Here is a 27,695-nt window from a genome sequence, read left to right as displayed (position 1 = left end):
GAACCTTTGACCAAGTTTCACATCGTTATGAAGGTGTCTATTTGTGGAGATCTCCTTTTATTTTATTTCTTATGGAATTAAATCTAGGGCTGCAAGCAGGTGGTGAATGGGAATGTTGCTGTTGATTCTGCTCTTCTCCAAGTATTATTATGGCTGGGGATTAGGTATGAACTCCTGCACACTGCCATGCTTACTTTAACTTAAGAAATCTAGATGATTCAACACACAGGCTCTTCTCTGTGTTTGTTTTAACTGTGGAATGGTCAAAATTGCTACTTTGTAAATAGGTGTAAGAGAACGAGGGAAGGGTCCATAACTATTGGTACCATTAGTGCCTTAATGATGTGAGCAGATCAAGCCACCCCACCCCAGGAGTGTGGGACTCATCCCTGTTGACAGTAATTACCTCAATGGCTGTCGGTCTAGAGCTAGTGTTTCTGGGTGATGTGAAATAGACACTTCTCCAATCCAAGGAAGAAATAACATGCACATTTAAACCCTGTCATCTGATTAATTGGGGAGTTTAGCAAGAAATCGGATAAAAGTAAATAACCTTGTACTTCCTCAACAGAGAGATGACCATCCAACTTCAAAGAAAAAACGCCAGGCAGGGGAGAAGATCATGTATACTTTGGTTTCAGTCCCACATGGCAATGACATTGCATCCCTTTTTGAACTCGATGCCACAACTCTTCAGAGAGCTGACTGCCTGGTTCCAAGGTAAAAAAAAAATTATGGTTAAAAGATGTTTCTTTGAATAATTATACCAGTAGGTAAGGAATGAAAATAATAATATTAATGTATTTTTATGATATCATGGGAGCAAACATAAGTGAAGAAAAAATGTGTAAAACATTGTGTCTCTTCTGTGAGGAGGTTAACATAATTTGTTTTATTCTTATAAATAATTAAAATGTGCAGGAACAAAGAAATTCTGAAAAATTTATAAGAATCATTTATTCTTATTACTTATCTGGCCTTTGGTTACTAAAATGAAAAATAATATAAAAACATTTCCATTTATATATTTATCATTTATTTTTATTATGTCAGATTTCCCATTTCATTCATCCATTTGTTCATTTATATAGTCATTCAGTCAACAAATATCTATTGAACATCCATTACATTCCAGGCATTGCCCTTGGCATTGGGAGGAGAACAGTGAACAAACTGGTTGTACTTTCACATTCAAATAGGGGAGACAGGCAGTAAACAAAACAATAGACATAAAATATTAGTCAAAGGTTAGGTAATAAAAGTGCTTTGAAGAAAAAATGAAGGGTATGGAGAGTTCTGTTAGGTAGGAGAGTTCAACTGTGGCCTCTCTGAGTTAGTATGTTTGAAGAATGATCTGAATGAATTGAGGAATCAAGTCCTCTCTTCCTGAGAGGAACATTTCAAGCAGCAGGAACACGAAATGAAAAATGTTGAAATTTACTGGGTGTTTTTAAGGACCAGTGAGAAGGCCAGAGTAATTAGATAAAAGTGAGTGAGGGGGTGTGGGATTGGAAATAAGATTGCCAGAACTTAAAGTAAGACAATATCTTACATTCTTTTGCTTGAATTTGACCATTTTATTTTACTTTTCATTTATCTTTTTTGAGACAGGATCTCACTCTGTGGCCCAGGGTGTAGTACAGAGGCATAATCATGGCTCACTACATCCTCTACCTCTGGTACTCAGGTGATCCTCCCACCTCAGCCTCCTGAGTAGCTGGGACTATAGGCATGCACAACCATGCCCTGCTAACTTTTGTATATTTTTGTAGAGATGAGTCTTTGCCATATTGCCTAGGCTGGTCTTGAACTCCTGGGCTCGAGGGATCCACCCACCTCAGCTTCTCAAAGTGCCGAAATTACAGGCATTAGCCACCATGCCCAGGCTAAATTTGACTATTTTAGTTAAGCTTTTCTGTCTGTAACTGTCCATCTTTCAACCATAAGGCTATGATGTACGCTCTAGATGCATCGAGGAGTCTTGCACATATTATTAGGATTAGTGGGATGGCTCTAAATTGGCCCTGATGGAGCAGTATTGTGCTTGACCTTGGCAGATGGCAGTGGTGAAGCCAAAGGCACCTATGCAAAAAGGCAGACATTGTGTGGGTTTCCTCCAGGGAGGGTAAAAAGTTACTATAATAACACTATTGAGAAACATTGCTGGTAGAGCTTCCCAGGGTGTTTTGTGGCTATTCTCATTCATGAGAAATGTTGCCGAATTTCATACCTTATATGAATCCATCTCTCACTCTTTTTTGTTCCATCAATATAAGCCTGTAAAGAGATCCTCTCTGGTTTTACCTGACCCAGGTCTCTGGCTTTCTCCTCTCAGGACTGGGACCTTAATCAATCCTTACTATGACTTTACTTATTTTAGATTTAAGTCAGCAAAAAGGGAGCCCTTCTTGAACTCTAACCAAGAGAGTTAAGGAAATGATAAAAGGATCTTACTAGAAAGTGTGTAGAACCACGATGATGGCCACCGAGCCTCCGTTTATATGGAATCATTAATCTATTACTTTTCAGAACTGTGGAAGCCCTATTCAGTATAGTACAGAATTTTGTATTAACATCAATTCATCTGTCATTAGTTGTATTAAAGCCAACATTAATTAATGCTTAATAATAACTACTATTATAACTCTTGAGCACTTTTTATGTACTAAGTCCTGTGTCAAGTTCTTAATAAATATTGTCTTATTGAATACTGGCAGTAACCCTTACAGATCAGGAACTAGAGACTAAGTTAGAACAGTGGCTAACTCAAGTTGACTATAAATTCGAATCACCTGGGTAGTGTGGACACCTCACCATGCCCTGGCCACACTGAGACCAATGAAATCAGAGTCTCACAGGTGGGGTGCAGGCTTTACTCTTTTTAAAGAATTTATTACCTAAGTGATTCCACTGTGGAGTCCAGTGTTTCTCAAACTTTATAGTCCAATGCTGCTTAAACTAAATCACTGTACTAAATCACTTGGGGACCTGATGACAACTGAGTACAAATTACATGTCCTGTGTAATTCAATGCAGAAGATGCTAAGTGATAAAACAGAGGCATTTCAGAATTTCTAGATATTTGAACAAAGATTGGAGGACTGCTTTTTTAGATTTGTGAAGCTCAGTTTGTCTTTTATCTATTTTTGTAAAGGAGCAGAACCAGGTTGTTGAATGAATCTCTTTGCCTGAGGCCCTTGGCATTTTATTTGGTTTTCTTTTCTTGGCCCTAATGGTTTTTACCTTATGTTGTAAGACATATTTATGCCTTATCTTTATACTGATATGTAAGCAACTTGAAGGCAGAGTACTTACTGTGCTTTTCTTTTAATAGGCACTATACACATATTTGTTAAAGAAATAACAAAAGATTATAAAAGATTTACCAAAAATGGTAATACTTGAGTAGGATGAAGTTCTAGGTGTCTTTTCTTAGGCACTCTCTCACAGTTCATATTCAGTCAATTTTTAAAATTCATGTTACATGGAATTAGCAAATACTGAACTATTGTTCCTAGGGGAAATACAGAGTTAGGTTCCTGTGAGCTTCTGGTCACAACATTTTTGTTGACCAATACATAGCCTTGTTCTATGTGTGCTTCTGTTTAAATACACCTTATTCAATATATGTTGCTGATTCATTAACATTGAATTTGTGGTCAGTAGCACTATAACTCATGCATGAACGAAGCTCATATAGCACAAGTATTTTCTTTGTAAGGCATATCACAGCCTTCTTGTGCTTGGGAACACTAGATGTGCGTAACTTTAGGAACTTCTACACCTCATGTGGGGGCCATCTTAAACATCAAAATCACCAAAAAAAAGCACAGAAATGTGAAAAACGTGGCACTAAATAGAGCACAAAAAGGACACTCATTTATAGCATGAGAGCTGAGACAAGACGCAGAGCATCACCTTGTTCTACTTCAGCTTGGAAATGTGCCTGCTGGGCCACTTAAATTTTTGTCACTCTGTGTATGTCCTGGAATGACCACAAAAGCTCCTTGAATACTGATTGGGGGGCTACAAATAAATTTTAGTGAGCAGGAGAATTCACAAGTACAGAAGCCACAAATAATGAGGATTTATTGTACATTAATACTTTCACATACAGATAATTAAACTACACAAACTACACTACTGTCTGCCAGCAGTGTTAGCTGAGTTATTTGTTATTTGATCGATGCTCTTAGTTTAGCATGCATCAAAACTGCCTGGAGAACCTATTAAACTACTCATTGTTGGGCCACACCCCCAAAGTTTCTGATTCAGTCGATGGGGATGAAGTTTCAGAATTTGTATTAATAACAAGCTCCCAGGCGATGCTGATGCCGCTGGTCTAGGGACCACACTTTGAGAACTACTGGCTTAGGTAATAATGCTGCATGCTTTGAAATAGTCTGTAATTCAGAATTTCCCCTTAAAGCAGAGGGATCTTGAGTCAATTACTAGTTAATATATATTTATGTTCATATCATATAAGAAGCTGTTAAAGATGTCAATATGTAAATGTGCTAACTTTTTATAATTTTTTTTTATATTGTTTTGCTTTTAGGAACTCATATGTTCGGTTAAGGCATTTATGCACCAACACATGGGTAACCAGTACTAGTATCCCCATAGACACAGATGAAGAGAGGCCTGTTATGTTAAAGGTAAATGTCACTGAATGTGGTTTAATTTTTAGCCAAATGCCATGTGAATAGGATTAGGATAGGAATGCTGTGTGACATGTTCCTTATACTCCATCTTCACCAATATTAGATATCATTGCAATTAGTTATATCAAGCATGCATGTCTGCCAGTTGCTTAGGTAGCTGATCTAAATGGGTTGGAGGCAGCAAAGTTGTGATTCAGGAGGATGCTACAGAGACATCAGAAAGAATGGTAGCAGCATGTGGATGGAGAAGTAGAATCCAGGAGTGCCTTTTCTCTACTCTGTCAAAACTGGAGCAGAGGGCAAGTGTGAAAGGGAGAGGTTTCCAGTGGGGCTTTGGAACAGGGCGGGAAGTGGACGCAGGAAATCTCTGTGTCCCTACAGCCTTTCGTAGTGGATGAAGCATGTGGGAGTTACTGTGTTTGGATGATCTATTCTTGTCTTATATTTCTTAAACAGTACTAGATGTGTTAGTCCTCAAAGAATATTGTATAGTTGTTTATAAAACTAACCTTAATGAAAAAACACATTTCAGATTGGAACCTGCCAAACCAAAGAAGATAAAGAAGCGTTCGCCATCGTGTCTGTCCCACTGTCTGAAGTTCGAGACTTAGACTTTGCCAATGATGCCAATAAAGTACTAGCGACCACAGTTAAAAAGCTAGAAAATGGCACAATAACTCAGAATGAAAGGAGGTGAGTATCTTTTTAAATGGGTCTTAAATAATCAAGAGTCAGTTGTCAATTGTTGTAGTAAGCCTGATGTGAATGAATGACTCTAAGGGAATATTTATAACATTCTCAATAGCACACCTGCTTCTGAATGAGGTGGGAACTTACTCCTCTTGATCATAGTGAGTAAATGAAATTTGTCAAATTTAAATCTGGTGGAATATTTACTTGTGCCATTTTAACTTTGCTTGAAAACAGTTGTTTTAAGTTATTTTCTGGTCATTCTTTTTTAAATCCTTTCTGGGAGATTTGCAATACCTTTTGCTGTGCATGATTTGATATTTGGATTTAGAGTTCTAAAGGACCTAAAGAAAGTTTTGTGTTTCTCTGATGTTATTTATTCAAGATGCATTTCTTAGCTCTGGTACCAGAAAACAAACAGATATGTAAAACCAGAAAAATTATCTGCAAGATGTAGCTCTCTGCCCTTATAGCTTGTTCAGAGAAACTGGATCCTTGATTCTTAAGCTCTGGTTTTGGAAATAAGTAAGAAAGAGAATGATATTGACAGCTAGCGATTATTGCATGCCTGCTTTGTGTCAGTTATTAGGTTGGGCACTGTAAATATATTTTATCTAATCCTTCAAATAGCCTTGAAATAGGTATTCTCATTTTACATAAAGGAAAACTGAGGAGGGTAAGCAAACAAGGTAAGGCTGCATAGTTAACACTAAGGGGGGATTCAGTCATGTATGGCTTAAAGTCCATATGCTTTCCAGTGTGCCCAAGCACAAGCATCCTCTGTATTTCCTCTCTTCATGATCTGCTACATGCCTTTTAATTTAAACAAGAAAAAGCTATTTGCCAATTTCCCAGGCATTCAGACATTGGAACTCTCATACACAGCTGGTGAGATAATAATTGATATATGCACCTTGGAAAATAGTTTGGCAGTAACTAGCAAAATTAAAGAAGCAAACACCCCATGACTCACCAATTCCACTCCTAGGCTGAACATTCTTGAACATCTGTCCAAAACACTCTCCTCCACATGTGTACCAGGACACATGTTCAAGAATGTTCAGCTTTGTTTGAAATAACCCCAAATGGAAAACCATCCAAATGTCCAACACCAGTTGAATAGAGGATGAAAATTGTGTTATTTTCATACAATGGAATACAGTTTTGCGATGAAAATAAATGAACCACATCTATGTGCAATGGCATGGCTAAATTTAACAAACGGATTGGGGGAAAACTAGACACAACAAATACATTCACTGTAATACTATGTGTAACATTCAAAAACAAACTCCACTCCATTTCTTTGGGGGCCTTTAAGCAATTAGAAGAACCATAAAGAAATGCAAGGAAGTCATTGTGACAAAAATCAGGATGGTGTTTCTTCTTAGAGGGGAGGGAGGAATTATGCTCCCTGAAGGTTTGAAAGGCTCCTGCAGGGTTCCATTTCCTGCTCTTGGTGGTGGCTTCGTGGGATTCACTTATCAGTAGTTCTTAGCTATATGTTTTTGAACTTTTTAGATATACATCTTACAATACAGAAGAACAAAAAATCCAAGTTTGCTTCCCTCCATCCCTGTCAATTCAATTAGAAAAAAATCCTAAATATGCAAACAAATGGAATAGCTGTTTCTCAGCTTCCTCTCTGTTCTTACCTCTATTTTTTCCCCTGCCAAACTTACATTTCAAAACAACTATTGTATATTCAGTCACACCTCCAACCCTGTTAGGGGAAATGAATAAAGGCCGGAAGCAGAAACAACTGGCCCATTTTTATGGGCTATAGACAATTAAATATCAGAGCTAAATTATGGCAGGAAATGGATTCTAATGTGCAGATAGGAATTTTTATTTGTCTGTTATTGATCTAACTTTTCCTTTCGTGAATCTATTTCTTTGTTTCTAACACTCTTACATATGCACAGCAATTTTCTTGGCTTCACTTAAAAAGTCTCCCTTGCTAAGCATTAAGGTATTCCTTGAAGAAAAGGACAGATAAAAATTCAGATTATGGGCTCTCCACCATCACTGGCTGGAATCCTGTGCAAGTCACTGTTCTTCAGTCATGGCTGGAGATTATCTTAACCTCTCAAGATGAATCTAAGGAAGGTGGTGGACGAGGACTAACTAGAGAGCATGCATTTTTATTTCCTTTGCTTCTTTCTTTCCCTACTGTTTTGGAGTGAAAAACATTGTATTAATAGCAAAGAGAAGGCTTTGCCTAAGAAATATGAAGGTACAATTATTGATCTTAATTTAGTAATTTCAGAAAAGCCACCTCCTATCAAAATTCATTCAAAGCTGCCTGTCAGTAAGGTAGAGCTTATTGGCAGAGTTGAATGCATTTGTATTTTCTCAGTTTTGGAATTGAATATAAAATTATTTCTGAAAATAACTGACAACTCTGACTTTTTTCCCCCTATGGAAAATGAAGCGATTATTATCTGTGTCAAAAAGCCTGTGTTGTTGGAATTTTTTTTTTTCTCTCTCTCTCTCTGTCTTCCCTCTTTACTTATCCCAGGAATGAACATGAGCTCTGGAAGTACAGCTCTTGTATTATGCTTCAAGATCCTCAACCTTAAATATTTTCAGTGGAATTTTCTAATCTTATTCTACATAATCACACCCACAAAACAGAGAGGACTGGGAACATGTTGTCAGAGAGAGAGGAGGGAAGGTGGAGGGGTGTTAACTGCCATCCAGAACTTGAGGAAGTGACACAGGCAGTCCTTGACCAGCATTTCTGCACTGTGTTTACCTCTGAGGATACACAAAATACTGGGGTTTCCCTCAAGCAGTGAGAGTTCAGAGATGTGATTAATTCAGTATTACTAAACTCCTGGTACGTGCCAGGCACTTGGCCACGCAGTATGGGTATATGTGGTGCTAATGTGGTGGTGAAGGCCACAGACTATCCCATGTCTCTGTGAAACTTACCCTCTTGAGGGATGGTTCTCATTCCCCATGATAGGAGCTCAGGATCTAGAACAGGGGTCATCCACCATGTGATCACCAGATCAGATGTCATTCTGATGTTGCTTCTCAGAGCAACATCATTTTCTCTTAAATTTTTTTTTGCCAGGTATGACTATCCTGACACCAGCAATCTTTAGTTTAACATTTGCCTGATGTCTCTTTTTCCATATCTTTTTATTTCAGGTGTCCTGGTCATTTTGTTTTAGTGAGCAGCAGAAGGTTGATTGTAACAATCTAATCTGATAGTCTATTTTATTTATTTTTTTGAGGCAGGGTCTTGCTCTGTTGCCAAGGCTGGAGTGCAGTGGTGCAATCATGGCTTACTGCAGCCTCGACCTCCTGGGTTCAGGTGATCCTCTCACCTCAGACTCCCAAGTAGCTGGGAACACAGGCACGTGCCACCACACCCAGCTAATTTTTTGGATTTTTCTAGAGACAGGGTTCGCCATGTTGCCCAGGCTAATCTCAAACTCCTGAGCTTAAGCAATCTGCCTTTCTTGGCCTTCCCAAGTGCTGGAATTATAGGCGTGAACCACCGTGCCTGACTGATAGTCTATTTTCATTTGCAAGTTTAATGACTTTGTATTTGATAAATTTATTTGAATGCATTTTTATTTTTGTTTTTCTTTCTTTAGTGTAGCTTGTTTTCATTTCCTTTACTTCTTTCTTGCTTTCTGCTAGATAAATAAAGTTTGTATTCCCCTCCCACCACTTTACTGTTTTCTCTACTGATTTAGAAGCTTTCGGTCATATTTTCATTCATTAAGCAATTACACTTGAATTCTTATCATACATTTTGACTGTATATTCTTCTTGATAAACTTGAAGTTACTAATTTTTTTCTCCCTCCCCTGGTAGAAAAATGTTGCAGCATGCTTTGGTTTTGCCCTGACATTCTCCCTCCCATCTTTCTTGTAGTAGTTGTCTAGAACCATAGTTTTGTGTTTATTCTCTTCATTTGTAAAATTTTATTTTAATTTGATAAATACAAAAGAATAAATGTATCAGTATAAATCATGATGCACCACGTTTCATTTTTACTGATAAATTTTGTTCCTTTTTTTAAAAGACAATGAAATCTTTTTTTAACTTGAAACATTTATTTTATTTTTTAATCTTATTTCATTAGTTTTTGGGGAGAGAAATTTAGTTTCTAAATTTTTTTTAGTGATTTTTTTTTTAAACAATTTTACTTCTTCTTCTGCCCCATTCTTTACGTTTTCCTCCTGTCTTTATTACTTGTATCTCACTTATTCATTCTCTTTTCATCTTGCTGAAATTTATTCTTTAGTCCATTCAGTGGAGAGGCCTATGGGTTATAATCTTTTTAATTTTCACATATATGAAAATATCTTTATTTTGCCTTTACTTTTTTTTTTTAAAGACAGAGTCTCACTCTGTCGCCCGGGCTGGAGTGCAATGGTGTGATCTTGGCTCACTGCAATGTCTGCCTCCCAGGCTCAGCAACTCTTCTGCCTCAGCCTCCTGAGTAGCTGGGATTATAGGCACCCACCACCACACCCGGCTAATTTTGTATTTTTAGTAGATACGGGGTTTCACCATGTTAGCCAGGATGGTCTCGATCTCCTGACCTCAGGCAATCTGCCTGCCTTGGCCTGCCAAAGTGCTGGGATTACAGGCATGAGCCACTGCACGCAGCCAGAATTTACTCTCTTAGCACATTTCTTTTTTATTTTTTTGAGATGGGGTCTTGCTCGGTCGCCCAGGCTGGAGTGCAGTGGCACGATCTTGGCTCACTGCAACCTCTGCCTCCTGGGTTCAAGCGATTCTCCTGCCTCAGCCTCCCGAGTAGCTGGGATTACAGGTGTGTGCCACCACGCCTGGCTAATTTTTGTGTTTTTGGTAGAGATGGGGTTCCACCATGTTGGCCAGGCTCGTCTCAAACTCCTGACCTCAGGTAATCTGCCCGCCTCCGCCTCCCAAAGTGCTGAGATTACAGGCGTGAGCCACCGGGCCCTTGCTTTACTCTTAAGTGATACTTTATATATGAGATGTCAGGTTGATTATTACTTTCTATCAGTATTTTAAAGCTATAACTTAATTACTTTCTAGCATATCTTGTTGCTGTTAAGAAATCTGTCAATAGACTTGTTATTCTTTATTGGTAATTTTTCTTGACTTGGTAATTTTATATATTATTTTGCTTTGCTTTTGATGTCTTAAGATTTCACCATGATGTGTTTACAAAGGAGTTTTATTTTTGTTTTTTCTCATTTGACACTTAAGGTATACTTTTAATCTGAATACTTATTTCTTCCTTCAATTCTTGGAAATTTTCAGCCATTTTCCTGCAAATATTGCTTCTTTGTCTTTTTCTTCCTTTCTGTCTTTTGAAACTTTTATGAGATATATGTTGGATCGTCCTAATTCGTCTTTTTTGTCTCTTAACTTCCCTTTTATTATTTGCCTTTTAATATTTCTCTGTGCTATTATCTGGATCGATTTTTGATACTGCCCGAGTAGCTGGGACAACAGGAGCATGCCACCTCAACCTACTAATGTTTTAATTGTTTTGTGCAAACAGGGTTTCACTCTGTTGGCCTGGCTGATTTTGAACTCAGGCTCAAGCAATCCTCCTGCCTCGACCTCCCAAAATGCCAGGATTACAGGCATGAGTCGCTGTGCTCAGCATATAATTTTTATCTCTCAGTTTTTTTTTTTGTATATCCACCTATTTTTCATTTATATTGGCCCTTTTAAAATATGTTGTCTTTTTAATATATTGCTTTCTTTATCTCTTTGAAGACTGAATACACACTCATTTAAAACTTATTTTGAAACTGTTTTGTTACTCGGATTTTGTTGGTGGTGGAGTAGCCTCCTGATGCTTTAGTATGGTGGCTATCTTCCTCAATGTCAGCTTTCCTTATGTGCTTTGGACTTTTACTATGTGTGGTTTTCTTAGGTGGGAGATTTTTGTTTTTCCTTTCTCTACATTCACTTGTCTTCTCTGTCAGTTTTATGCTGGCTTCTACCTGGCTTCCCTCAACTAGACCAGAGCCAGATCTGATATCGAGAGCTGAGAGTCCATGTTCTCTGGTAATATGATACTTTAGTCATGGAGATAGCTGGTGGCTGGGTCCAGCCCTATCTATGTGCATCCATTGTTTCCTCCTATCACTGCACAGCCAAAGCCTGAATAAGGGCCACTGAATTTTAAGTTTTCTTTAAGAGGTTAGAGAAGCCATATGTTCGTCTCTGCTTCATATGTTTAGTTTATTTCCCTACCATGTGTTTTTGGTCCCTCTTACCTTGCAAGAGTTGAATATCATCCCTGTTCCTCACTGTTTTTCTTATTTTGTTCATTTTCCATAAAGCTTAAAAAGCAAACTAGTAAGATTGCATGACTTAGTAGGAGCTCACCACTGCCAAGTATAGAATCAGAGTTTGAGCTAAATTGAAAACAAACCAGCTCTTTGTTTTGCCACAAAAGGGATGCTTGAGGCGCAAGGTCAAAAAAAAGGTTTCAACAGTTTCAGAGGTCAAAAGAGAAGGTTGCTCTTCCTGGCTTCCATGGCCTTGTCATGAAGAGGTAGGCTTTACATATACGGTTGACGTATCATGATTTGCAATCAAGACTGTTAATATTCGTCATGATCATTCCATTAACCATCTCCAATTTTCAGGGCATTTGAATGACTTTGAAACAGAGCGATCTGTAGTTGCTCACAAAATTTTACTTTCTTTGATATCTAAATATTTGATTGCAGTTATTGAAACAGCAAGAGAAAAGGAATCTTAATAATTTAAAAAAGAAAATACAAATATTTATGCCCAAACTGGACTTGCATTGGGCATATAGAAACTGAAGTTCATTTTTTTTTCATTGTGCTGAAGTAACCTCAGCTCCAAATTTGTTTTGTTTTGTTTTAAGAGCAACAGAATGATTTGGAGGACATTAAATCACAATTTCAAAAGAAATTCACACCACATTTGGATGCACATGAAACACGTTTTACGTTTCTGTGGCTGCCTCCAGAGATTCAACATAACTATGTCTGTGAATTCTGTCAGACACCATTTTCCAAAAGAAACAGACTAGGTTAAAATTTAAAATAGGCATACCAAGAAAACATAGAATCCCAGGAATTTTGGAGGGAAGTTTATGAACCCTGGAAGTATACTGAAATTTCTCTGGGTGACTAAATTATAGATTCTGGGTGTGTCCACTTGGCTTCACAAAGCGCATTCCCTTTCAAGACATAAATCAGGAGGTAAGATCAAGATGTTTTCCTACCAAAGGTATTGAAAGAGAAGAAAAGAGATGTTTTCCAACTGAATACATTCTATACTTTTCTGGAATTGTTGAAGCTCTTAAAATGTAGTTTTCTTATGAATGTGTTCATGATTAGCATCATTGTATTCACGTGCTAACAACAGCAAATAAAGATGCTAACACTATATGGATAAAGCTAATTTAACTATTTATTGGTCAGCTTTTGTCTTATCCCCCCAAAATTATGTGTTTATTGAATAACTAAGTTGTACTTTACCACTAATACAATTTAAAAAATGCCTTGACCCTTCCAATACACATTCCTCCTCTGTTTACCCATTTTTGCAATAGCTTGAACCCTGCCCCTCCCTCAGTTGACTAACGCAAATGGAAAATGACAAAGAGCAGGCGGAGGAAGGAGGAGGAAAACAGTGAAGAGAGGAAGGGCTTTCAAGACACTTCCTGTACTAAATGCCACTGAAGTTCAAGTAATAGTTGTAATAATAACCAAAATATAGATTTAAAAGTGAACATTGGTGTATGGTTTTAGAATTTCGTGATTTTGGTAGGTCATTTAATACTTCCAGTATTTTGAGTGTCAGATTGTTTACTCTGTCTCTATTCACAGGTCATTTAAGTTTTTCCTATTCTGTACATCGGGTAAGTTGAAATGTGGGGAGGACTAGGAAATGTAGTTTGAGTTAACAGTAAAAAGATAAAGAAAAAGAATTGAAATTTAGGAATTTAGTATAGCTGTTTTCCCTTAAGCAGAAATATGCTGCTTTGCTAGTCAGTTGTGGAAAGTCATCTGGTGGTGTCATCCTATTTACTCGTGTGTAGTTGCGACTCACATGGCTTTATTTGATAATAGTCTGCAAACACTTGAGAACTGGAGGCACAAGTAGAGGTTGGAGATGCTGGAGAAGGAATTTTCTTTGTAAAGGTTTAGGTAAACAGTAACTGTCTTAGAGACTATTTTGTAAATTAAATACCTTTTTTGTTATAAAATACCTTGTTTTCAAGTGTTTCAGTTCTTATTACTTAATAAAAAGAAATTTCCGTGGATTTGAGTTCCACTCCTGAAGAAAAAGTAAAAAAATCTATCTATCTGCCCATCTATCTATCTTCTTTCTTTCTATCTATCTATCTATACCGACCTACCTACCTATCATATATCTATACATTTTCCAAAATTAAGCACACCGTAAAGTAAAATTGCCTCTTCATTTTGTAATAGGTTTGTAACCAAATTATTGGAAGACCTCATCTTCTTTGTTGCTGATGTGCCTAATAATGGACAAGAAGTTCTGGATGTGGTTATCACTAAGCCAAACCGAGAGCGTCAAAAATTGATGAGGGAACAAAACATACTGGCGCAGGTGAATTTTTTCATGTACTAAATTTGTATATTTTATTTTCTGAATTACAGTATCAGGAAAGTACTTGTATTAGTTATCTATTACTATGAAGCAAATGATCCCAAAACTTAGTGGCTGAAAACAAGGTATTTCCTATCTCACAGTTTCTGTGGAGTAGCGATCTAGGCATGGCTTACACGGGCCGATCTCGCTCAGGGTCTCTCATCAGGCTACAGTCAAGGTGTTTGCTGGGGCTGCAGGCATCTCAAGGTTCAACTGAGAGAGGACTCACCTTCCAGTCCTCTCACATGGGCGTCTCTCAGGAGTGCCTCACGACAAGGCAGCTTGCTTTCCTTAGAACTAAGAGAAAACTAGAGAGGACGCTCACATGGAAGCTACCCTCTTTGTATAACCTAATCTTAGAAGTAACATCAGTTCTACTGTGTTCTATTAGTTAGAAATGAGTTAATAAATCTAACCCATAGTTAAGGAGAGAGGATTCTATGAGGCTGTGAATATCAGGAGGCAGGAATATCAGAGACCGTCGTAGAGACAGCCTACCATGGACCTCCAAAAACCCTGTATAGTCAGACTATCTCCAGAAAATATGCTGGAAAAATTCCTAGGTAGAATTTCCAGGTGAACTTGGAAAGTATGATCTCCATCTGCTTCCTACTTCTTTCCTTCTCTTCCCTAGGAAAGTAGGGCAGTCTGTTCATCAGCTTACAAGTGCTCTGTACAATATTCTAGTTTTTTTTCCCTGAAAGTACAGAACTGGTCATATATTACATCTTCTTGAAATTGTTTCTAACACATCAAATTGATTCACTTCCTAATGATATGCACATATGGACATGCCTATATTTATGTATTATTTTTATTCTATTAATTGCTATTTAAATTAATGAGTTTCTTCATTAATGAAGTACAGACTCAAGGAAGATACTTAAAACATAAAAATCATGCTCTTGATACACATATTCTTATTGATTTGGGAAAGGCAAATAGCAGACATAATATTAGTTTTTATATGTAGCTGATTGTCTGAAAATACAAAATCAATTTTTTTCTCAAATAAAATAAAGGTTGCAAATCTAATAGGACTTTTTTCGAGTAATTATTATATAAAAACATTTGATTTCAAATAATTTTAGGACCTTGGATGATTTATTAATAATATCTGAACCAACGTATGTCAAATATTTTATTTTTGTATGATAAATATAAAATTAAAGGCTCAGTGAATACAAAATTATTAAAGAAACTTTACTTCATATCATATTTCATGAATTCCAAAGAATCATTCCTTTCTATTTTGCTTTCATGTATTAATGCACATGCCCTTGACTCTGCTCTTTCTTAGACAGTTTCCTCATTCTAGCAGCTCATCTCCAGGTGATCCCTCCTGCTGTCTTGCTGCCGAAAAGAGTTATATTCCTCAGTGCTTTTTAAATGCTTCCTAACTGCTAACCCTCTTACAAGAATTTGGCTTCCTGGGTGCCACCAGCTGCCCGTGTGGCTCCTAATTTGTCACATTTGAATGCTGATACGTTCATCGATTTGGCCACATCTTTGTGTACAAACAGCAATAAATTAACTCTTTTATAAAGTAGTTTAGAAGCAATGTTTGGAAGTCATTTTCTGATGTCAGTTTTAATGAAAAGTAAATGTTTTCTTTATATTATTTTGATTTTGAAAGGTTCTAGAAAATAATAGAAGAAACTATAGAGCCCCTAGAAATCAAGCTACATTTTAGTTCATCTGAATATATTCATGTAACTTGGTGAAATTAAACATCTTCATATTTCTTATTTTATAAAATATGAGTTCTAAACAAAATTAAGCATTTTATTTAAAGAATGTTTTTGTCACTCAGTGTAGGGGACCCTTTTAGCAGTGCTTTTCTGATCCTTGATATGTTGGTCCTGTAAAGTAAATCCTCTTTGTTTTTCCCCTTTACACTAACAATACTCAAATTTATTTAAGTGTTTTTTGAATCAATGTTCTTATTTCTTTAAAAAAAAAGTTGCAAAACATTTTATTCATCAGAATAGGTGGCTGTTTTTATGCCTGACAGATATTTGGAATTCTTAAAGCACCCTTTAAAGAGAAAGCAGGAGAAGGCTCAATGCTGCGACTTGAAGATCTGGGGGATCAAAGATATGCACCCTACAAGTACATGCTGCGGCTCTGTTACCGTGTCCTGAGACACTCTCAGCAGGATTACCGGAAAAATCAGGTCAGAGAGTAGCCCCCATTGTAAACTGTTTCATATTTAAAGTATGGGCAAGGTTCTTTGGTTATAATTCTACAGCATAGAAAATATGAATGGGAAATTTCACTTAGAAATTTTGTGTTGGGCAATACATAAAAATGATTTGTAAGTATTTTTGAATTGTATTGACCATGGCTTTATTCTTCCATATGAAATTAGAATCACTGGGGGAGGATGTCCTGAGTACTAATATGTGCCTGTTATTGGCTCCTGGTGACTAGGACATCCTGGATCTATTATGTAAGGAGGAATGGAACATTTTTGGCTTGAGGAACATGTGAGGTACAGCATCACTGTGTATGGACCAAAGAGGTTATAATTTAGTGGAAAAGATATGATGGGAGACAAAGAAAAGACACAGAGAAAAAACAGAGTTATGGGAATTCACAAGAGAGAGAGCCCAGTGGTGGCTTTGGGAACCAAGGAAGGATTCTTGGAGAAGGAAGCCTTTGGGTAGGATGAGAATCATTTTCATAAATTGTACGGGAAAAGGTATTTGTGAAGAGAGATCTATGAAATGAGAATGATAGATGCTAGAAAGGGCATGTTTACCCTAAGATATTTGCAACTGCTGAGGTCAGGGAACCCAGGTGGATCTAGGGGTACAGCTAACAGTTACCAGTTGCAAGTGAAATTTCTCTTAAGTCTCATTTTTATCTTAAAAATACAAGCCAGGTGTTGTGGCTCAAGCCTGTAATCCCAACACTTTAGGAGGCCAAGGTGGAGGGATTACTCGAGGCCAGGAGTTCTAGACCAGCCTAGGCAATATAGCGAGGTCCCCATCTCTACAAAAACGAAAAGTAGCTGGGTATGGTGGTGTGTGCTTGTAGTCCCAGCTACTAAGGGGGCTAAGGCTGGAGGATAGCTTCAGCCTCAGAGTTTGAGGCTATAGTGAGTTACGATCACACTAGTACACTCCAGCCTGAGTAACAGACCCTGCCTCATACAAAACAAAGCAATCACAAGCTTAATCTTTTGCAATATGTTCAATAATGTAAATGTCTAACATCGAATTGCGTAAAACTCATCATTGTTTGAAAAATTAGTGTTTCTCTTAATCCATTTGAGGACAGAGTGCATCACTGTAAGTTTCATTGACGAGTCTGGTCCATGAAGAAGGATGGTGTGGGAGAGGGCTGGAAGGGCAGGGCGGGCTAAGCCACTAGGGCCTAGGATGTCAATCCTAGAAGGTGGAAGTTATTTGGGAAGAGTTAGTAGTATTCATTGTGTACTTACTTTGTACCAGGCTCAGTTCTACATACGTGTCACGAATTAATGCAGTAACACTGAATTAAGATGAAGGACAGAGGCACAGAAGGGTTAAGTAACTTGTCCAAGGTGATAGTTTAAGAATGGAGCCAGTATGCAAACCCAGGCTCTGAATCATCGCACTGTTGCACCTTGGTAGTTTGAACATTTTTGGGGAAGAAAAAAAGATTTGTTTTAAAAAGACTGTGTTAAAATATTTTGGCTTCATAATTGTGTTTGAAGAGTAAGAAAGGTCCGAAAAGAGTATGTAAAAATATTAGCTAGAAGAGAAATAATATGGCAAGGAATAGGAGTTAGAGCAAGGGGATGATATAAACAAATCCTTAAATATTGTCTAATATATTCCTAGTTATAAACACCCTTCTTGCTGGTCCAAATGCTGTCACTGGAATTATTTTTCCCAACTTCATTGGGTTCCTTTAAGATGGCAAGATGAAGTAGATAGCATTGTTCGTATTATTTTGGAAGAAGAATTAAGTACCAGAACATTAAATGGCCTTCCTTCAAGCACTCAGAGGCAGTGATGGGGCATGCTCCTAGTATCAGACCCTGAGTTCTTAGTGGAGATCTGGAGTGGGGAAGGAGAATGAGAGGCTGCTCAATGTTTTCTCCTTGCTCTCAGTTTTCTTCTTGGGTTTGGCGAAATACTCTTGTGAGACAGGTCACCACTTCACCCTTACGAGCAATGCTGTGTTACAGAGATTGACGTTAACAGGAACAAAAAAAAACCCAACAGGTCTAAAGAGGTTACCCAGGGCCCTCAGGCCCATCAGGTCCCATGATGTGCACCCTCCTTGATGGCTCTCAGTCTTTGGAAGGGTGCTTTTTTTGCACCCTTTTTTGCAGCCCGGTGCTTCTTCCCTTTTTGCAGCCCGGTGCTTCAGGATGGCGGGGAGCCAGATCACTTTGGATTTGGTTATTTCGCTAGTCACTAGTAGGTTCCCTGGGCAGCATGTCTTAACTGATGTCAGTTCTGTCTCTCAAGGTCTGGCACACATGGTTCTTTCTCACTCCCCTCTCAGTCTTGGCCAAGGATTAGTGTGTACATACACATCCCCCCCCACACATGTGTGCACACCTCCCCACCGACACACATACCCCTACCTAGTCATATTACTCCTTTCAGGTACATGTTTATGCACTTCAAGGACCTGCTTTCTGGGTTTCTTTGGAGCATAGAGATAGAGCATAGATGATAAAGGAATAAAGAATCCCTAGCATTTGTTAAGGGTTATATTTTATTTTTCTTCCCTTTCTATTGTGTGTTCTAATTGAATCTCAGTAATAGCTGAGAAATATTTTTCTCATTTGTATTGAATTAAGAATGCTTTGTAGAAAGCATAAAACAGCTTTCTGATGTTTTTAGAACATGATTTTAAAATGTTCTGTATTATTATGTAGTATTATAGCTATAATTACTTTTTCTTTATCTTCACCTATATGTTATAGTCCTAATAGGAAGTTCATTTGTGACTTAACAGTAACCCATGTATTTAATATTGAATCTCTATTTATTACTATTTATAAAATTTGATACCACCTCTAATTTCATTTAGTTATTAACATCTTTGGATGTTTGCCTTATACCAGGGTATGACTACAGTAGGCATGAAAGTGTATAAATCAATATGTATCCTTAAAATGATATACTAACAGAACACATTTACTTTACTTAACTGGCTACCCAATACACAAAGCCATCATTCTGAAAGGCCACAAAAATGCTGCTTAGCATATAATTAGATTTGTGCAATCAATATCATTTTCAAGGAATAGGTACATTCCAGTAAATTTTACCTTAAGGCAAAATCACTTTCTAATCGATAAATTCTCTTATCATAGAAACAAAGACACATTTTCAGGGAGAATCCCAAGGAATCAAAGTAAGAACCTTTCATGGTAGAAAGGGGTGAAGCTCACCAGTTCCATGGCAGTGTGAGATGTGCTGCTTGTAGACAGAACATGGGAAATGAACAATAGTGGTTTGGGATACAGGAAAATTGATGTGGTGAATAAGGAGTAGATCAAACAATAATATGATTGAACCTCCCCAGTGGCTTTCTCTTACTTTTAGAATAACCTCTTTGCTCTTTACCGTGGCTCATGAGGATTCTTTTGACCTACCTCTCTAACTTCAACTTTGCTTTCTGCTGCTTACCACTGCCTAGCTACAGTGGCCACCTTCTGCTGATAGAACACAAGCTCGGTTCTGCTACCACAGGGCCTTTGCACTGGCTGCTCCCACTGCCCAGATGGCTTCCCTCTAGGTTTTCCAGTGGCTGCCTCGTTCTCTTCATTCCCATCCTAGCTCACATGTCACTTCTTCAGCATCCACCCTATCTAACGTTGACACCTTTCTCCATTCCTCTGTTTGTTTCATTTCACTTGTCAACATGGAATGGAATATAGTAGGCCTTCAAGAAACATTTATTGGGTGAATGGATCTAATCAATAAAATGATTAATCACATTGCCCTGCTTGGTAGCTTTTTAAAGATAAAAATTATATAATGGGGGGAGGGGGGAGGGATAGCATTAGGAAATATACCTAATGTAAATGACAAGTTAATGGGTACAGCACACCAACATGGCACATGTATACATATGTAAGAAACCTGCACGTTGTGCACATGTACCCTAGAACTTAAAGTACAATAAAAAAAATTATATGACATTTTACCATTATTTTAAAGAAAAGATCTTGCAGATCATTCTAGCCTATTCACGAAAAAGGAATCAACCCAAGTCCATCTAGGATCTTCAAGTAACAACCCAGATCTCATGTCTCATGAGTGAAATATTAGGCAGTCATTTTCTTTTCTATAATTATGCCCAAATCATTGGCTGTGACTTTAAGTAAGAGATTGAAGAAAAGTCTCTGTTAGACTGATGAAATCCAAAGTTATTGTGTCATAAAAACTTATTTTAATTAGATTTATTTTTTCCACTTAGACTGTAAATACCTCTATTGATAATTATGTCTAGGTGTATAACTTTTTGGTAGAAGTTCAATAATGTATATGCCAGTATGTTTTCATGTCTTTCCTCAAAAAGTTCTATTTATTGAAAAATTTACTTTTCTTTTGAGAAAATTTTTAGTGAACTTTCTGTTATAAATAAATTAATCAATGTTGTTGACCCTAATAGAATGTGTTATTTGTAAACTGTTTGGCAGTGTATTCTGACAGCCTTTCTTCTTTGCAGGAATATATTGCTAAGAATTTCTGTGTCATGCAGTCCCAGATTGGCTATGATATTTTGGCAGAAGATACTATCACAGCTTTGTTGCACAACAACAGAAAACTACTAGAGAAACATATCACAGCAAAAGAAATAGAAACATTTGTCAGTTTACTCAGGAGAAATCGGGAGCCAAGGTTTGAAATGATTCATGCGGTATTCTTTTCTAGTGGAGACTGTGGCTTTATGTTTTATTTTTAGAACTTTTAAAAGTTAGAATTCTTTCATATCACTAACTTTTATGGACAAACTATGTTGTGCTTGTTGCTATAATAATTGTATATAATAAAGAGTTACTACCTCATAAGAGATCAAAGCCCTTTATAGACATACTTAAGTATGATTGATTTTCACTCTGAATCCTCATGATTTTATAGACCTTTATGATTTCTCAAAATACATTCATATTGTTTAGACTCTTGCACACTTGTGTGAGATACACTGGTTGTATATTATTACCCCCATTTTAGAGATGAGAAAATAGAAGCCTAGCGAGCAACTTGCTCAAGCGTACCCTAATAGGAATAGAATACAAGGTAAATCAAGGGTTTCTGATTCCACATCAGGTTCTTTTTCTGTTGTACCATGCTGCCTTATCTTGAAGAAATGAGTACAGAAAAGTCAAGCCAATTGGGAGTGTTTCCTTAGCTAATTAGTACAGCAAATAAATGCTAGAAGGTAGAAACGGGCCTCTGACTTGACCAGGTCATAGTAATTTTCATTAGGCGTGTGCTCTATTTCTATTTTATTCAGTACAGCATTAGCTTTGATCTGCTTTTGGTTTGATATTCAGCTCTGGGGAGACTCACTTTAGGGGAGATGAATGATTTTCTAAATATAAGTCACGGTGCTGTGGGAGGAATATCATAAAATAAATAGAAGCAAACACATCGTTTTTGAAACAAGGCTTGTATTAAATAAAAAAATTATATGTTTAATTTGTTTCTAATGATGCAGTAAACAACACATTAGACAAATGTGTGGAAATAGTATTAAAACATATAATAAGTTTATTTTATTATATTCCAAATTATGTCTTTATTCTGATGCTTTTATAAAATGCTTTGTTTTCATATTCCATTTAATTTTTTTCTCTTGCCAGGTTTTTGGATTATTTGTCAGATCTGTGTGTGTCTAATACCACTGCTATTCCTGTAACTCAAGAACTCATCTGTAAATTTATGTTGAGTCCAGGCAATGCAGACATTCTCATTCAAACTAAGTAAGCCCAGATAATGGATGCATCTTTTTCCTGTTGATTATTTGTAAGCATTGTAGTTCTTTGTCATATTTACAAGTGTACTTTTTAGTGGATTTTTGTATGTGCTATTTATTTGAAGGGTGGTCTCAATGCAAGCAGACAACCCCATGGAGAGCTCCATCCTTTCAGATGACATTGATGATGAAGAAGTTTGGCTCTATTGGATTGACAGCAACAGGGAACCTCATGGCAAAGCTATCAGGCACCTTGCTCAAGAGGCAAAAGAAGGCACCAAAGCTGACTTAGAAGTTCTTACCTATTACAGGTTAAGTATTGTAGACAATCTTACAATAATTCTCAATCTCATGTATTAATTGAGAACTGCTTCTCTGTAGCCACTAGAAGTTAGGCATCTATGAAGAGGCAATTTTAAAAGTCATGTCAGAACTAGGGTAGCTGAAATATTTAGTATTATTTAAAATATTCAAAATACAAATTAACATGTCTATTTTCTGCATACACCACTTGTAATTTCCTGGTTTTTCACCAGCTTGGAATTGTTGTGCAGCCAAAGGCTTTGTCCTCGTATTGAGTAGAGTGGAGGCAGATGAGAGACATGTTAGGACCTAGGTGATGGAGTCGAGAGGGATATAGACATGGGGCTAAGGAAATTGATCTGGCTACAAGGGTAGCCAGTAGTTTAGTATAGAGTGGATTATGAATATGTGGTGACCTAGGGCCTAAGAGAAACTGGTGCCTGTAGTTATGAAAGTTCAACACTGGAATATGGCAGCGGAAGTACTGAAGGCAGTTCCTGGTGGTTAGCATATTGGGAGCAAGAACCTAGCCAGCGTCTTTGAGTTACAGGGATAGAAACCCAAGGCAGAAGCCTTGGGGCCAGCTTGGGCCCAAATGGCAAGAATCAGACAAAGACAGATGACGCGTTGTGTTCCCTGGTTTCTACAGCTATAGCAACCAAATCAAAAGCTAGTTCTTAATCTCAAAACGGGGCTGATAAGCCAACTGCACTCATGCCATTTGGACTGATCATTTTTGGTTTGCGAACTGAGGGGGGCGAAACCTGGAGTGCAGACACTAGAGCCTGAAGCTGAGTGAGGCTGGGGAAGGTGGAGAGAGGGTTTCATGTGAGCTGTTGCCCGTAGCCTTCAGCCTGAGAGCAGTGTTTGTAATCCTAGGAAACCCAGACTGGAGTGCCTAGTGACACTCTCCAGCAGACACATTTTGCTGAAACAAGTAAGAGGTATTGTAACTGAAGGAAAATAGAGACAGTTTCATATATGTCTTGTCATTTGATCTTAATGGTTAACATACTACAATCAAGAGTTTGACTCCAATATCATGAATGCTTGGAAATACAGGTGTCTTAAACATAGATACTGATTGGTACTATGATGTTTAAAGATTTCTTCGAGATAAGACAATAATGTAATATGTTTATCATTTTTAAGGTACCAGCTAAACCTCTTTGCAAGGATGTGCTTGGATCGCCAGTATCTGGCCATAAACCAGATTTCTACACAGCTCTCTGTAGACCTGATCCTGCGGTGTGTGTCGGATGAGAGCCTGCCGTTCGACCTCCGAGCGTCCTTCTGTCGCCTCATGCTCCACATGCACGTTGACCGGGATCCCCAGGAGTCTGTGGTGCCTGTTCGCTATGCCAGGCTCTGGACAGAAATCCCCACAAAGATCACAATTCATGAGTATGTCTGGAAAAAGGTCTTGAGGCTTTGGGGTCCAGCAGATGAACTCCACATCAAATGGCTACAGTTTTGAAATGTAACATGTGGAAAGGCATTTGTGTGTCCTGTCGCAGGTTGTTAATCTTCTAAATGCAAATAAGATACTCGTTTTTGAGGGTGAAATAACTCTCAGTGGTAATAAAGGCATTTTCTAGAAAACAATAAACAATGTTGCTATAATTAGCAAGAATTTTAAGTACTTCATATTGTGGTAGACTGCTACAACTGCTTTACACGTAGCTCATTTCACAACAGCCATAACTGCTTTACATGTAGCTCATTTCACAACAGCCATAACTGCTTTACACGTAGCTCATTTCACAACAGCCCCGCTTTATAGATGAGGACCCAGGCCCTAGGAAGGCTAACGAATTTATCCAAGATTATGCAGCCAGGAAACTAAAGTACATATGTTTTACTATTTTTAAATGATTGCAATCAGTTTAACTTGCGTTATCTTCTTTCTGTATTTCCAGATATGATTCTATAACAGACTCTTCCCGAAATGATATGAAGAGGAAATTTGCCCTGACAATGGAATTTGTTGAAGAATATTTGAAAGAAGTCGTAAACCAGCCCTTTCCTTTTGGGGATAAAGAAAAAAATAAACTGACATTTGAGGTACTTTTTCCCTCCAATATTTAGGATGTTTTAGTAACTGGGTAGTTTAGTTCATGAAGATATTATTTTCTCTGCCAGTTTTAAAAGATAGATTTGGTGCTTTAATGTCCAGTAGAAAACATTTTATTTATAATTGTCTATTAATTACTGTTTCCCTTGATTTTTTTTTGTTTCATTTGTGTAAGACTTTTTGCATGTAATAAGCACAGGCAGTTTTGCATATTTTGTGGAATGTTTGGATACTTTTTTTTGTCTCTATGGAGATGATGTTTTTATTCTCATTGAACTGAATTGAAAGATCTTCAGTTTGGGGATGTAGTGACAAAACTAGAGAAAGGATGCTATTACTTGATACCTGGTGTATTAGCTACCTACTGGTGTATAACAAATTACTCCAAAACTTTGCAGCCTGAAGCAACAAACATTATCATAGCTTCTATGGGTCAAGAAGCCAGGAGTAGCTTAGCTGGGTGGTTCTGGCTCAGGGTCTGTGATGGGGTAGGCAGCAAGCTGTTGACTGGGATTGCAGCCATCTGGGGCTGGACAGTCTGTTTCTAAGGTCACTGCAGGGGTTGTTGGTGGCCACACCTCCTTGCTGGCTGTTGGCACCTCAGCTTCCTGCCATGTGGGCCTTTCTGTAGGCTGCCTGGGTGTCCTTATGACATGGCACCTGGCTTCCTCAGAGCAAGCCATCTGAGAGAGAGAGAGTCCAAGATGGAAGTTGCAGTCTTCTGTAATCTAATCTTGGAAGTGACGTGTCATCACTTCTGTTGGTCACTTGGACCACCTCTGATACAGTGCGGTAGGGGGAGACTGTGCACTGGGGGCCACATGTTGGAGGTAGACTCTCGCACTTGGAATGTCCTCTGCAATCCACAAGGCCACAACGCAGCATAGGGAACATAGATTTCTGGGCAAATTTCTTGGATAATAGCCATTTATTAAAGTAATTAATTGGTGCAACCATTTATTAAGTGGCATCCTGCTGACTTAAATTACTTAAATGTTTAATTAGGATGTAAATAATCCTAGTGTAAATTTTGTTAAGTACCTTAAAGCACTCTGAATCTTACTTGGATTTAGTTCTAGACTTGAATAAATCAAAGTTCAAGTGGTTGCTTTTGTAAGTATTTTAATTCCTAGGTGTTAAAGAATTAGGAAGTTTAGAAATAGCTGTGCTAATTTAGATAACAAAAAGCCAATGTTTATTTCAATTCCCAATTTTTTTTCCACTCTTTCACTCTCCCCCTCCCCGCTTTTTTTTTTTTTATTAAGGTGGTCCACTTGGCTCGGAATCTTATATACTTTGGATTTTATAGTTTCAGTGAGTTATTAAGGCTAACAAGAACACTTCTGGCTATTTTAGACATTGTACAGGCCCCCATGTCATCATACTTTGAAAGATTAAGCAAATTTCAAGATGGAGGTAAGAATTTTGAGAAATGTGATAATATCATTGTTATTACTTGGAAGTAAGATAAAAAACAAAAGTACAGAGAAGGTGTTGCTACTGTGTACCTGCTAATATATGTGTGTATTTGAACACAATTCCTATGACAGTGCTGACTGATAATAAGGTGGATTTACAAACATGCATCTCTCTTTATAATGCTAAAGCTTTGAAAGACGAATTCATAAGGTCAGATTCCATCTTTAGCAGCTAACATTATAGCCAAACCACTTGTGAAAATATTATGTGTTAAAAAATGAAAACATCTTGATATTTGTGGTCATCTGGTTCAAGCAATTCTCCTGCCTCAGCCTCCTTTATTTTTACAAATACAGATTAAATTATAAGGTGTCAAAGAGAGAATAGATTTGAAGGCTATGCTCCACAGCAGAGCTTAGACAGATGCAAGGAAGACCAGGCACGGTGGCCCACCCCTGTAATCCCAGCACTTTGTGAGGCCAAGGTGGGCAGATCATGAGGTCAGGAGATCGAGACCATCCTGGCCAACATGATGAAAACCCGTCTCTACTAAAAATGCAAAAATTAGCTGGGCATGGTGGCGTGTGCCTGTAATCCTAGCTCCTCAGGAGGCTGAGGTAGGAGAATTGTTTGAACCAGGGAGTCAGACGTTGCAGTGAGCCAAGATCGTGCCACTGCACTCCTGCCTGACGACAGAATGAGACTCCATCTCAAAAAAAAAAAAAAAAAAAAAGAAAGATTCAAGGAAAGGGCTGGCGAAGTATCATGCCAGAGAAGTAGCGAATGCCACGCCAGTGTGGGAACCTGTGGAGTGAAGTGGATAAGAGAATGGGCTTTCAAGTTAGAGTGCCTGTATTCAAATCCTGCCTTGACCATTTATAAGGTACTTATCTTCTCTATGATTTTTCTTTTCTCATCTGAGATATGAAGATGATAATAACAATATCCTTCTCACAGTTTCCTTGCAAAAATTAAGGGAATGTATACAATATATTCAATGGGCTTTCAACAGTGATTGTCTCATAAGTCAATACAAAGTTTTTATGACAATTGTCTTGGGTTGGATACCCTAAAAACACCCTGAGATAGAGGCTTGTTTGCAGAAGGTATATGGGGGAGTGCACTTGGATATATACATGTTAGGAAGTGAGGAAGGTAGGACTGGGCAGGCAGAGAAGCTCATCTGCAATACAGTTATGACTGAGACCTCAGGTCATCCTGTAGGGAGCTCTGGAGCTGGGATGCTCTTTGGAATTGTCACAAATTAAGGCAAAGGAGCCACACTTGGTGTCTTTGCATCAGCCAGCTATTACTACTTGGCTTCGTCCCAGAGGGGGCTGTGTAACATTGGGTAAGAGTCTGTCCTAGCGAGAGGTACAGCTGTAAATAGCAACAAGGATGCCCAGCAGCTGGGGCAGTAAGAGCCTCAGCCCTGAAAAGGGGACACGGGTGGAGCATAGTAGTATCCACTACAACATCCACTACAGGATTAAAAGGGCAAAAACCAGAAACCTAATTTCAGACATAAAGAAGAAATATCCAGTTAAGAATGATAAATGAGCAACTTACAGTAACCTAAAGTAATTAATTGCTGCTGCTCAAATCTCAATTCCTTTTTTAGCTATCAAAAAACTGTACAAATCATTAAGAAGCCAACTGAACCACATAAATCCCTCACCTTCAGCATAACTAGAAGCGAGGGGACAATGCAAATGCTAGTTACTGTAAGTAGAAAAATAAACATTCATTTTTAGTACAGCTGCCTGGTGAGCTCCCATTGCAAGCTTTGAGGATGGCGAGTGGTTTTCAGAGAAACTGTGGAAGAGAAAAGGGATCATGTGCAAAGGGAATGAAATGAAATTGTATGAAAATCACCCTCAGAAAGAGAAAGTCTATCTAGGTGTGAAAATATAGAAAAAGTATGCAGGTAGATAAGAGCACCAACTAAACAGGAAGGGACTTGAAATAGCACAGGG

General features: G+C 37.9%; 1 protein-coding gene across 2 annotated transcripts in view; it reads left to right on the top strand.

Moving 5' to 3' along the window:
• ITPR2 (inositol 1,4,5-trisphosphate receptor type 2) overlaps window positions 1-27,695 on the top strand; it is a 492,964-nt gene that overhangs the window by 145,166 nt on the left and 320,103 nt on the right. For both annotated transcript variants that reach the window (XM_023209041.2, XM_023209040.2), the window contains 11 exons: window positions 572-720; window positions 4,559-4,658; window positions 5,197-5,357; window positions 13,805-13,946; window positions 16,003-16,164; window positions 20,673-20,845; window positions 21,811-21,930; window positions 22,049-22,234; window positions 23,379-23,630; window positions 24,146-24,290; window positions 25,566-25,716. In XM_023209041.2, coding sequence (XP_023064809.1) covers window positions 572-720; window positions 4,559-4,658; window positions 5,197-5,357; window positions 13,805-13,946; window positions 16,003-16,164; window positions 20,673-20,845; window positions 21,811-21,930; window positions 22,049-22,234; window positions 23,379-23,630; window positions 24,146-24,290; window positions 25,566-25,716 — 1,741 coding nt within the window. The remainder of the gene's footprint in view (window positions 1-571; window positions 721-4,558; window positions 4,659-5,196; window positions 5,358-13,804; window positions 13,947-16,002; window positions 16,165-20,672; window positions 20,846-21,810; window positions 21,931-22,048; window positions 22,235-23,378; window positions 23,631-24,145; window positions 24,291-25,565; window positions 25,717-27,695) is intronic.

This window comes from Piliocolobus tephrosceles, chromosome 10 (assembly GCF_002776525.5).
Source record: "Piliocolobus tephrosceles isolate RC106 chromosome 10, ASM277652v3, whole genome shotgun sequence".
Lineage (NCBI taxonomy): Eukaryota > Metazoa > Chordata > Mammalia > Primates > Cercopithecidae > Piliocolobus > Piliocolobus tephrosceles.
The sequence above is the reverse complement of the archived record's forward strand: the minus strand, read 5'-3'. Positions and strand labels throughout refer to the sequence as shown.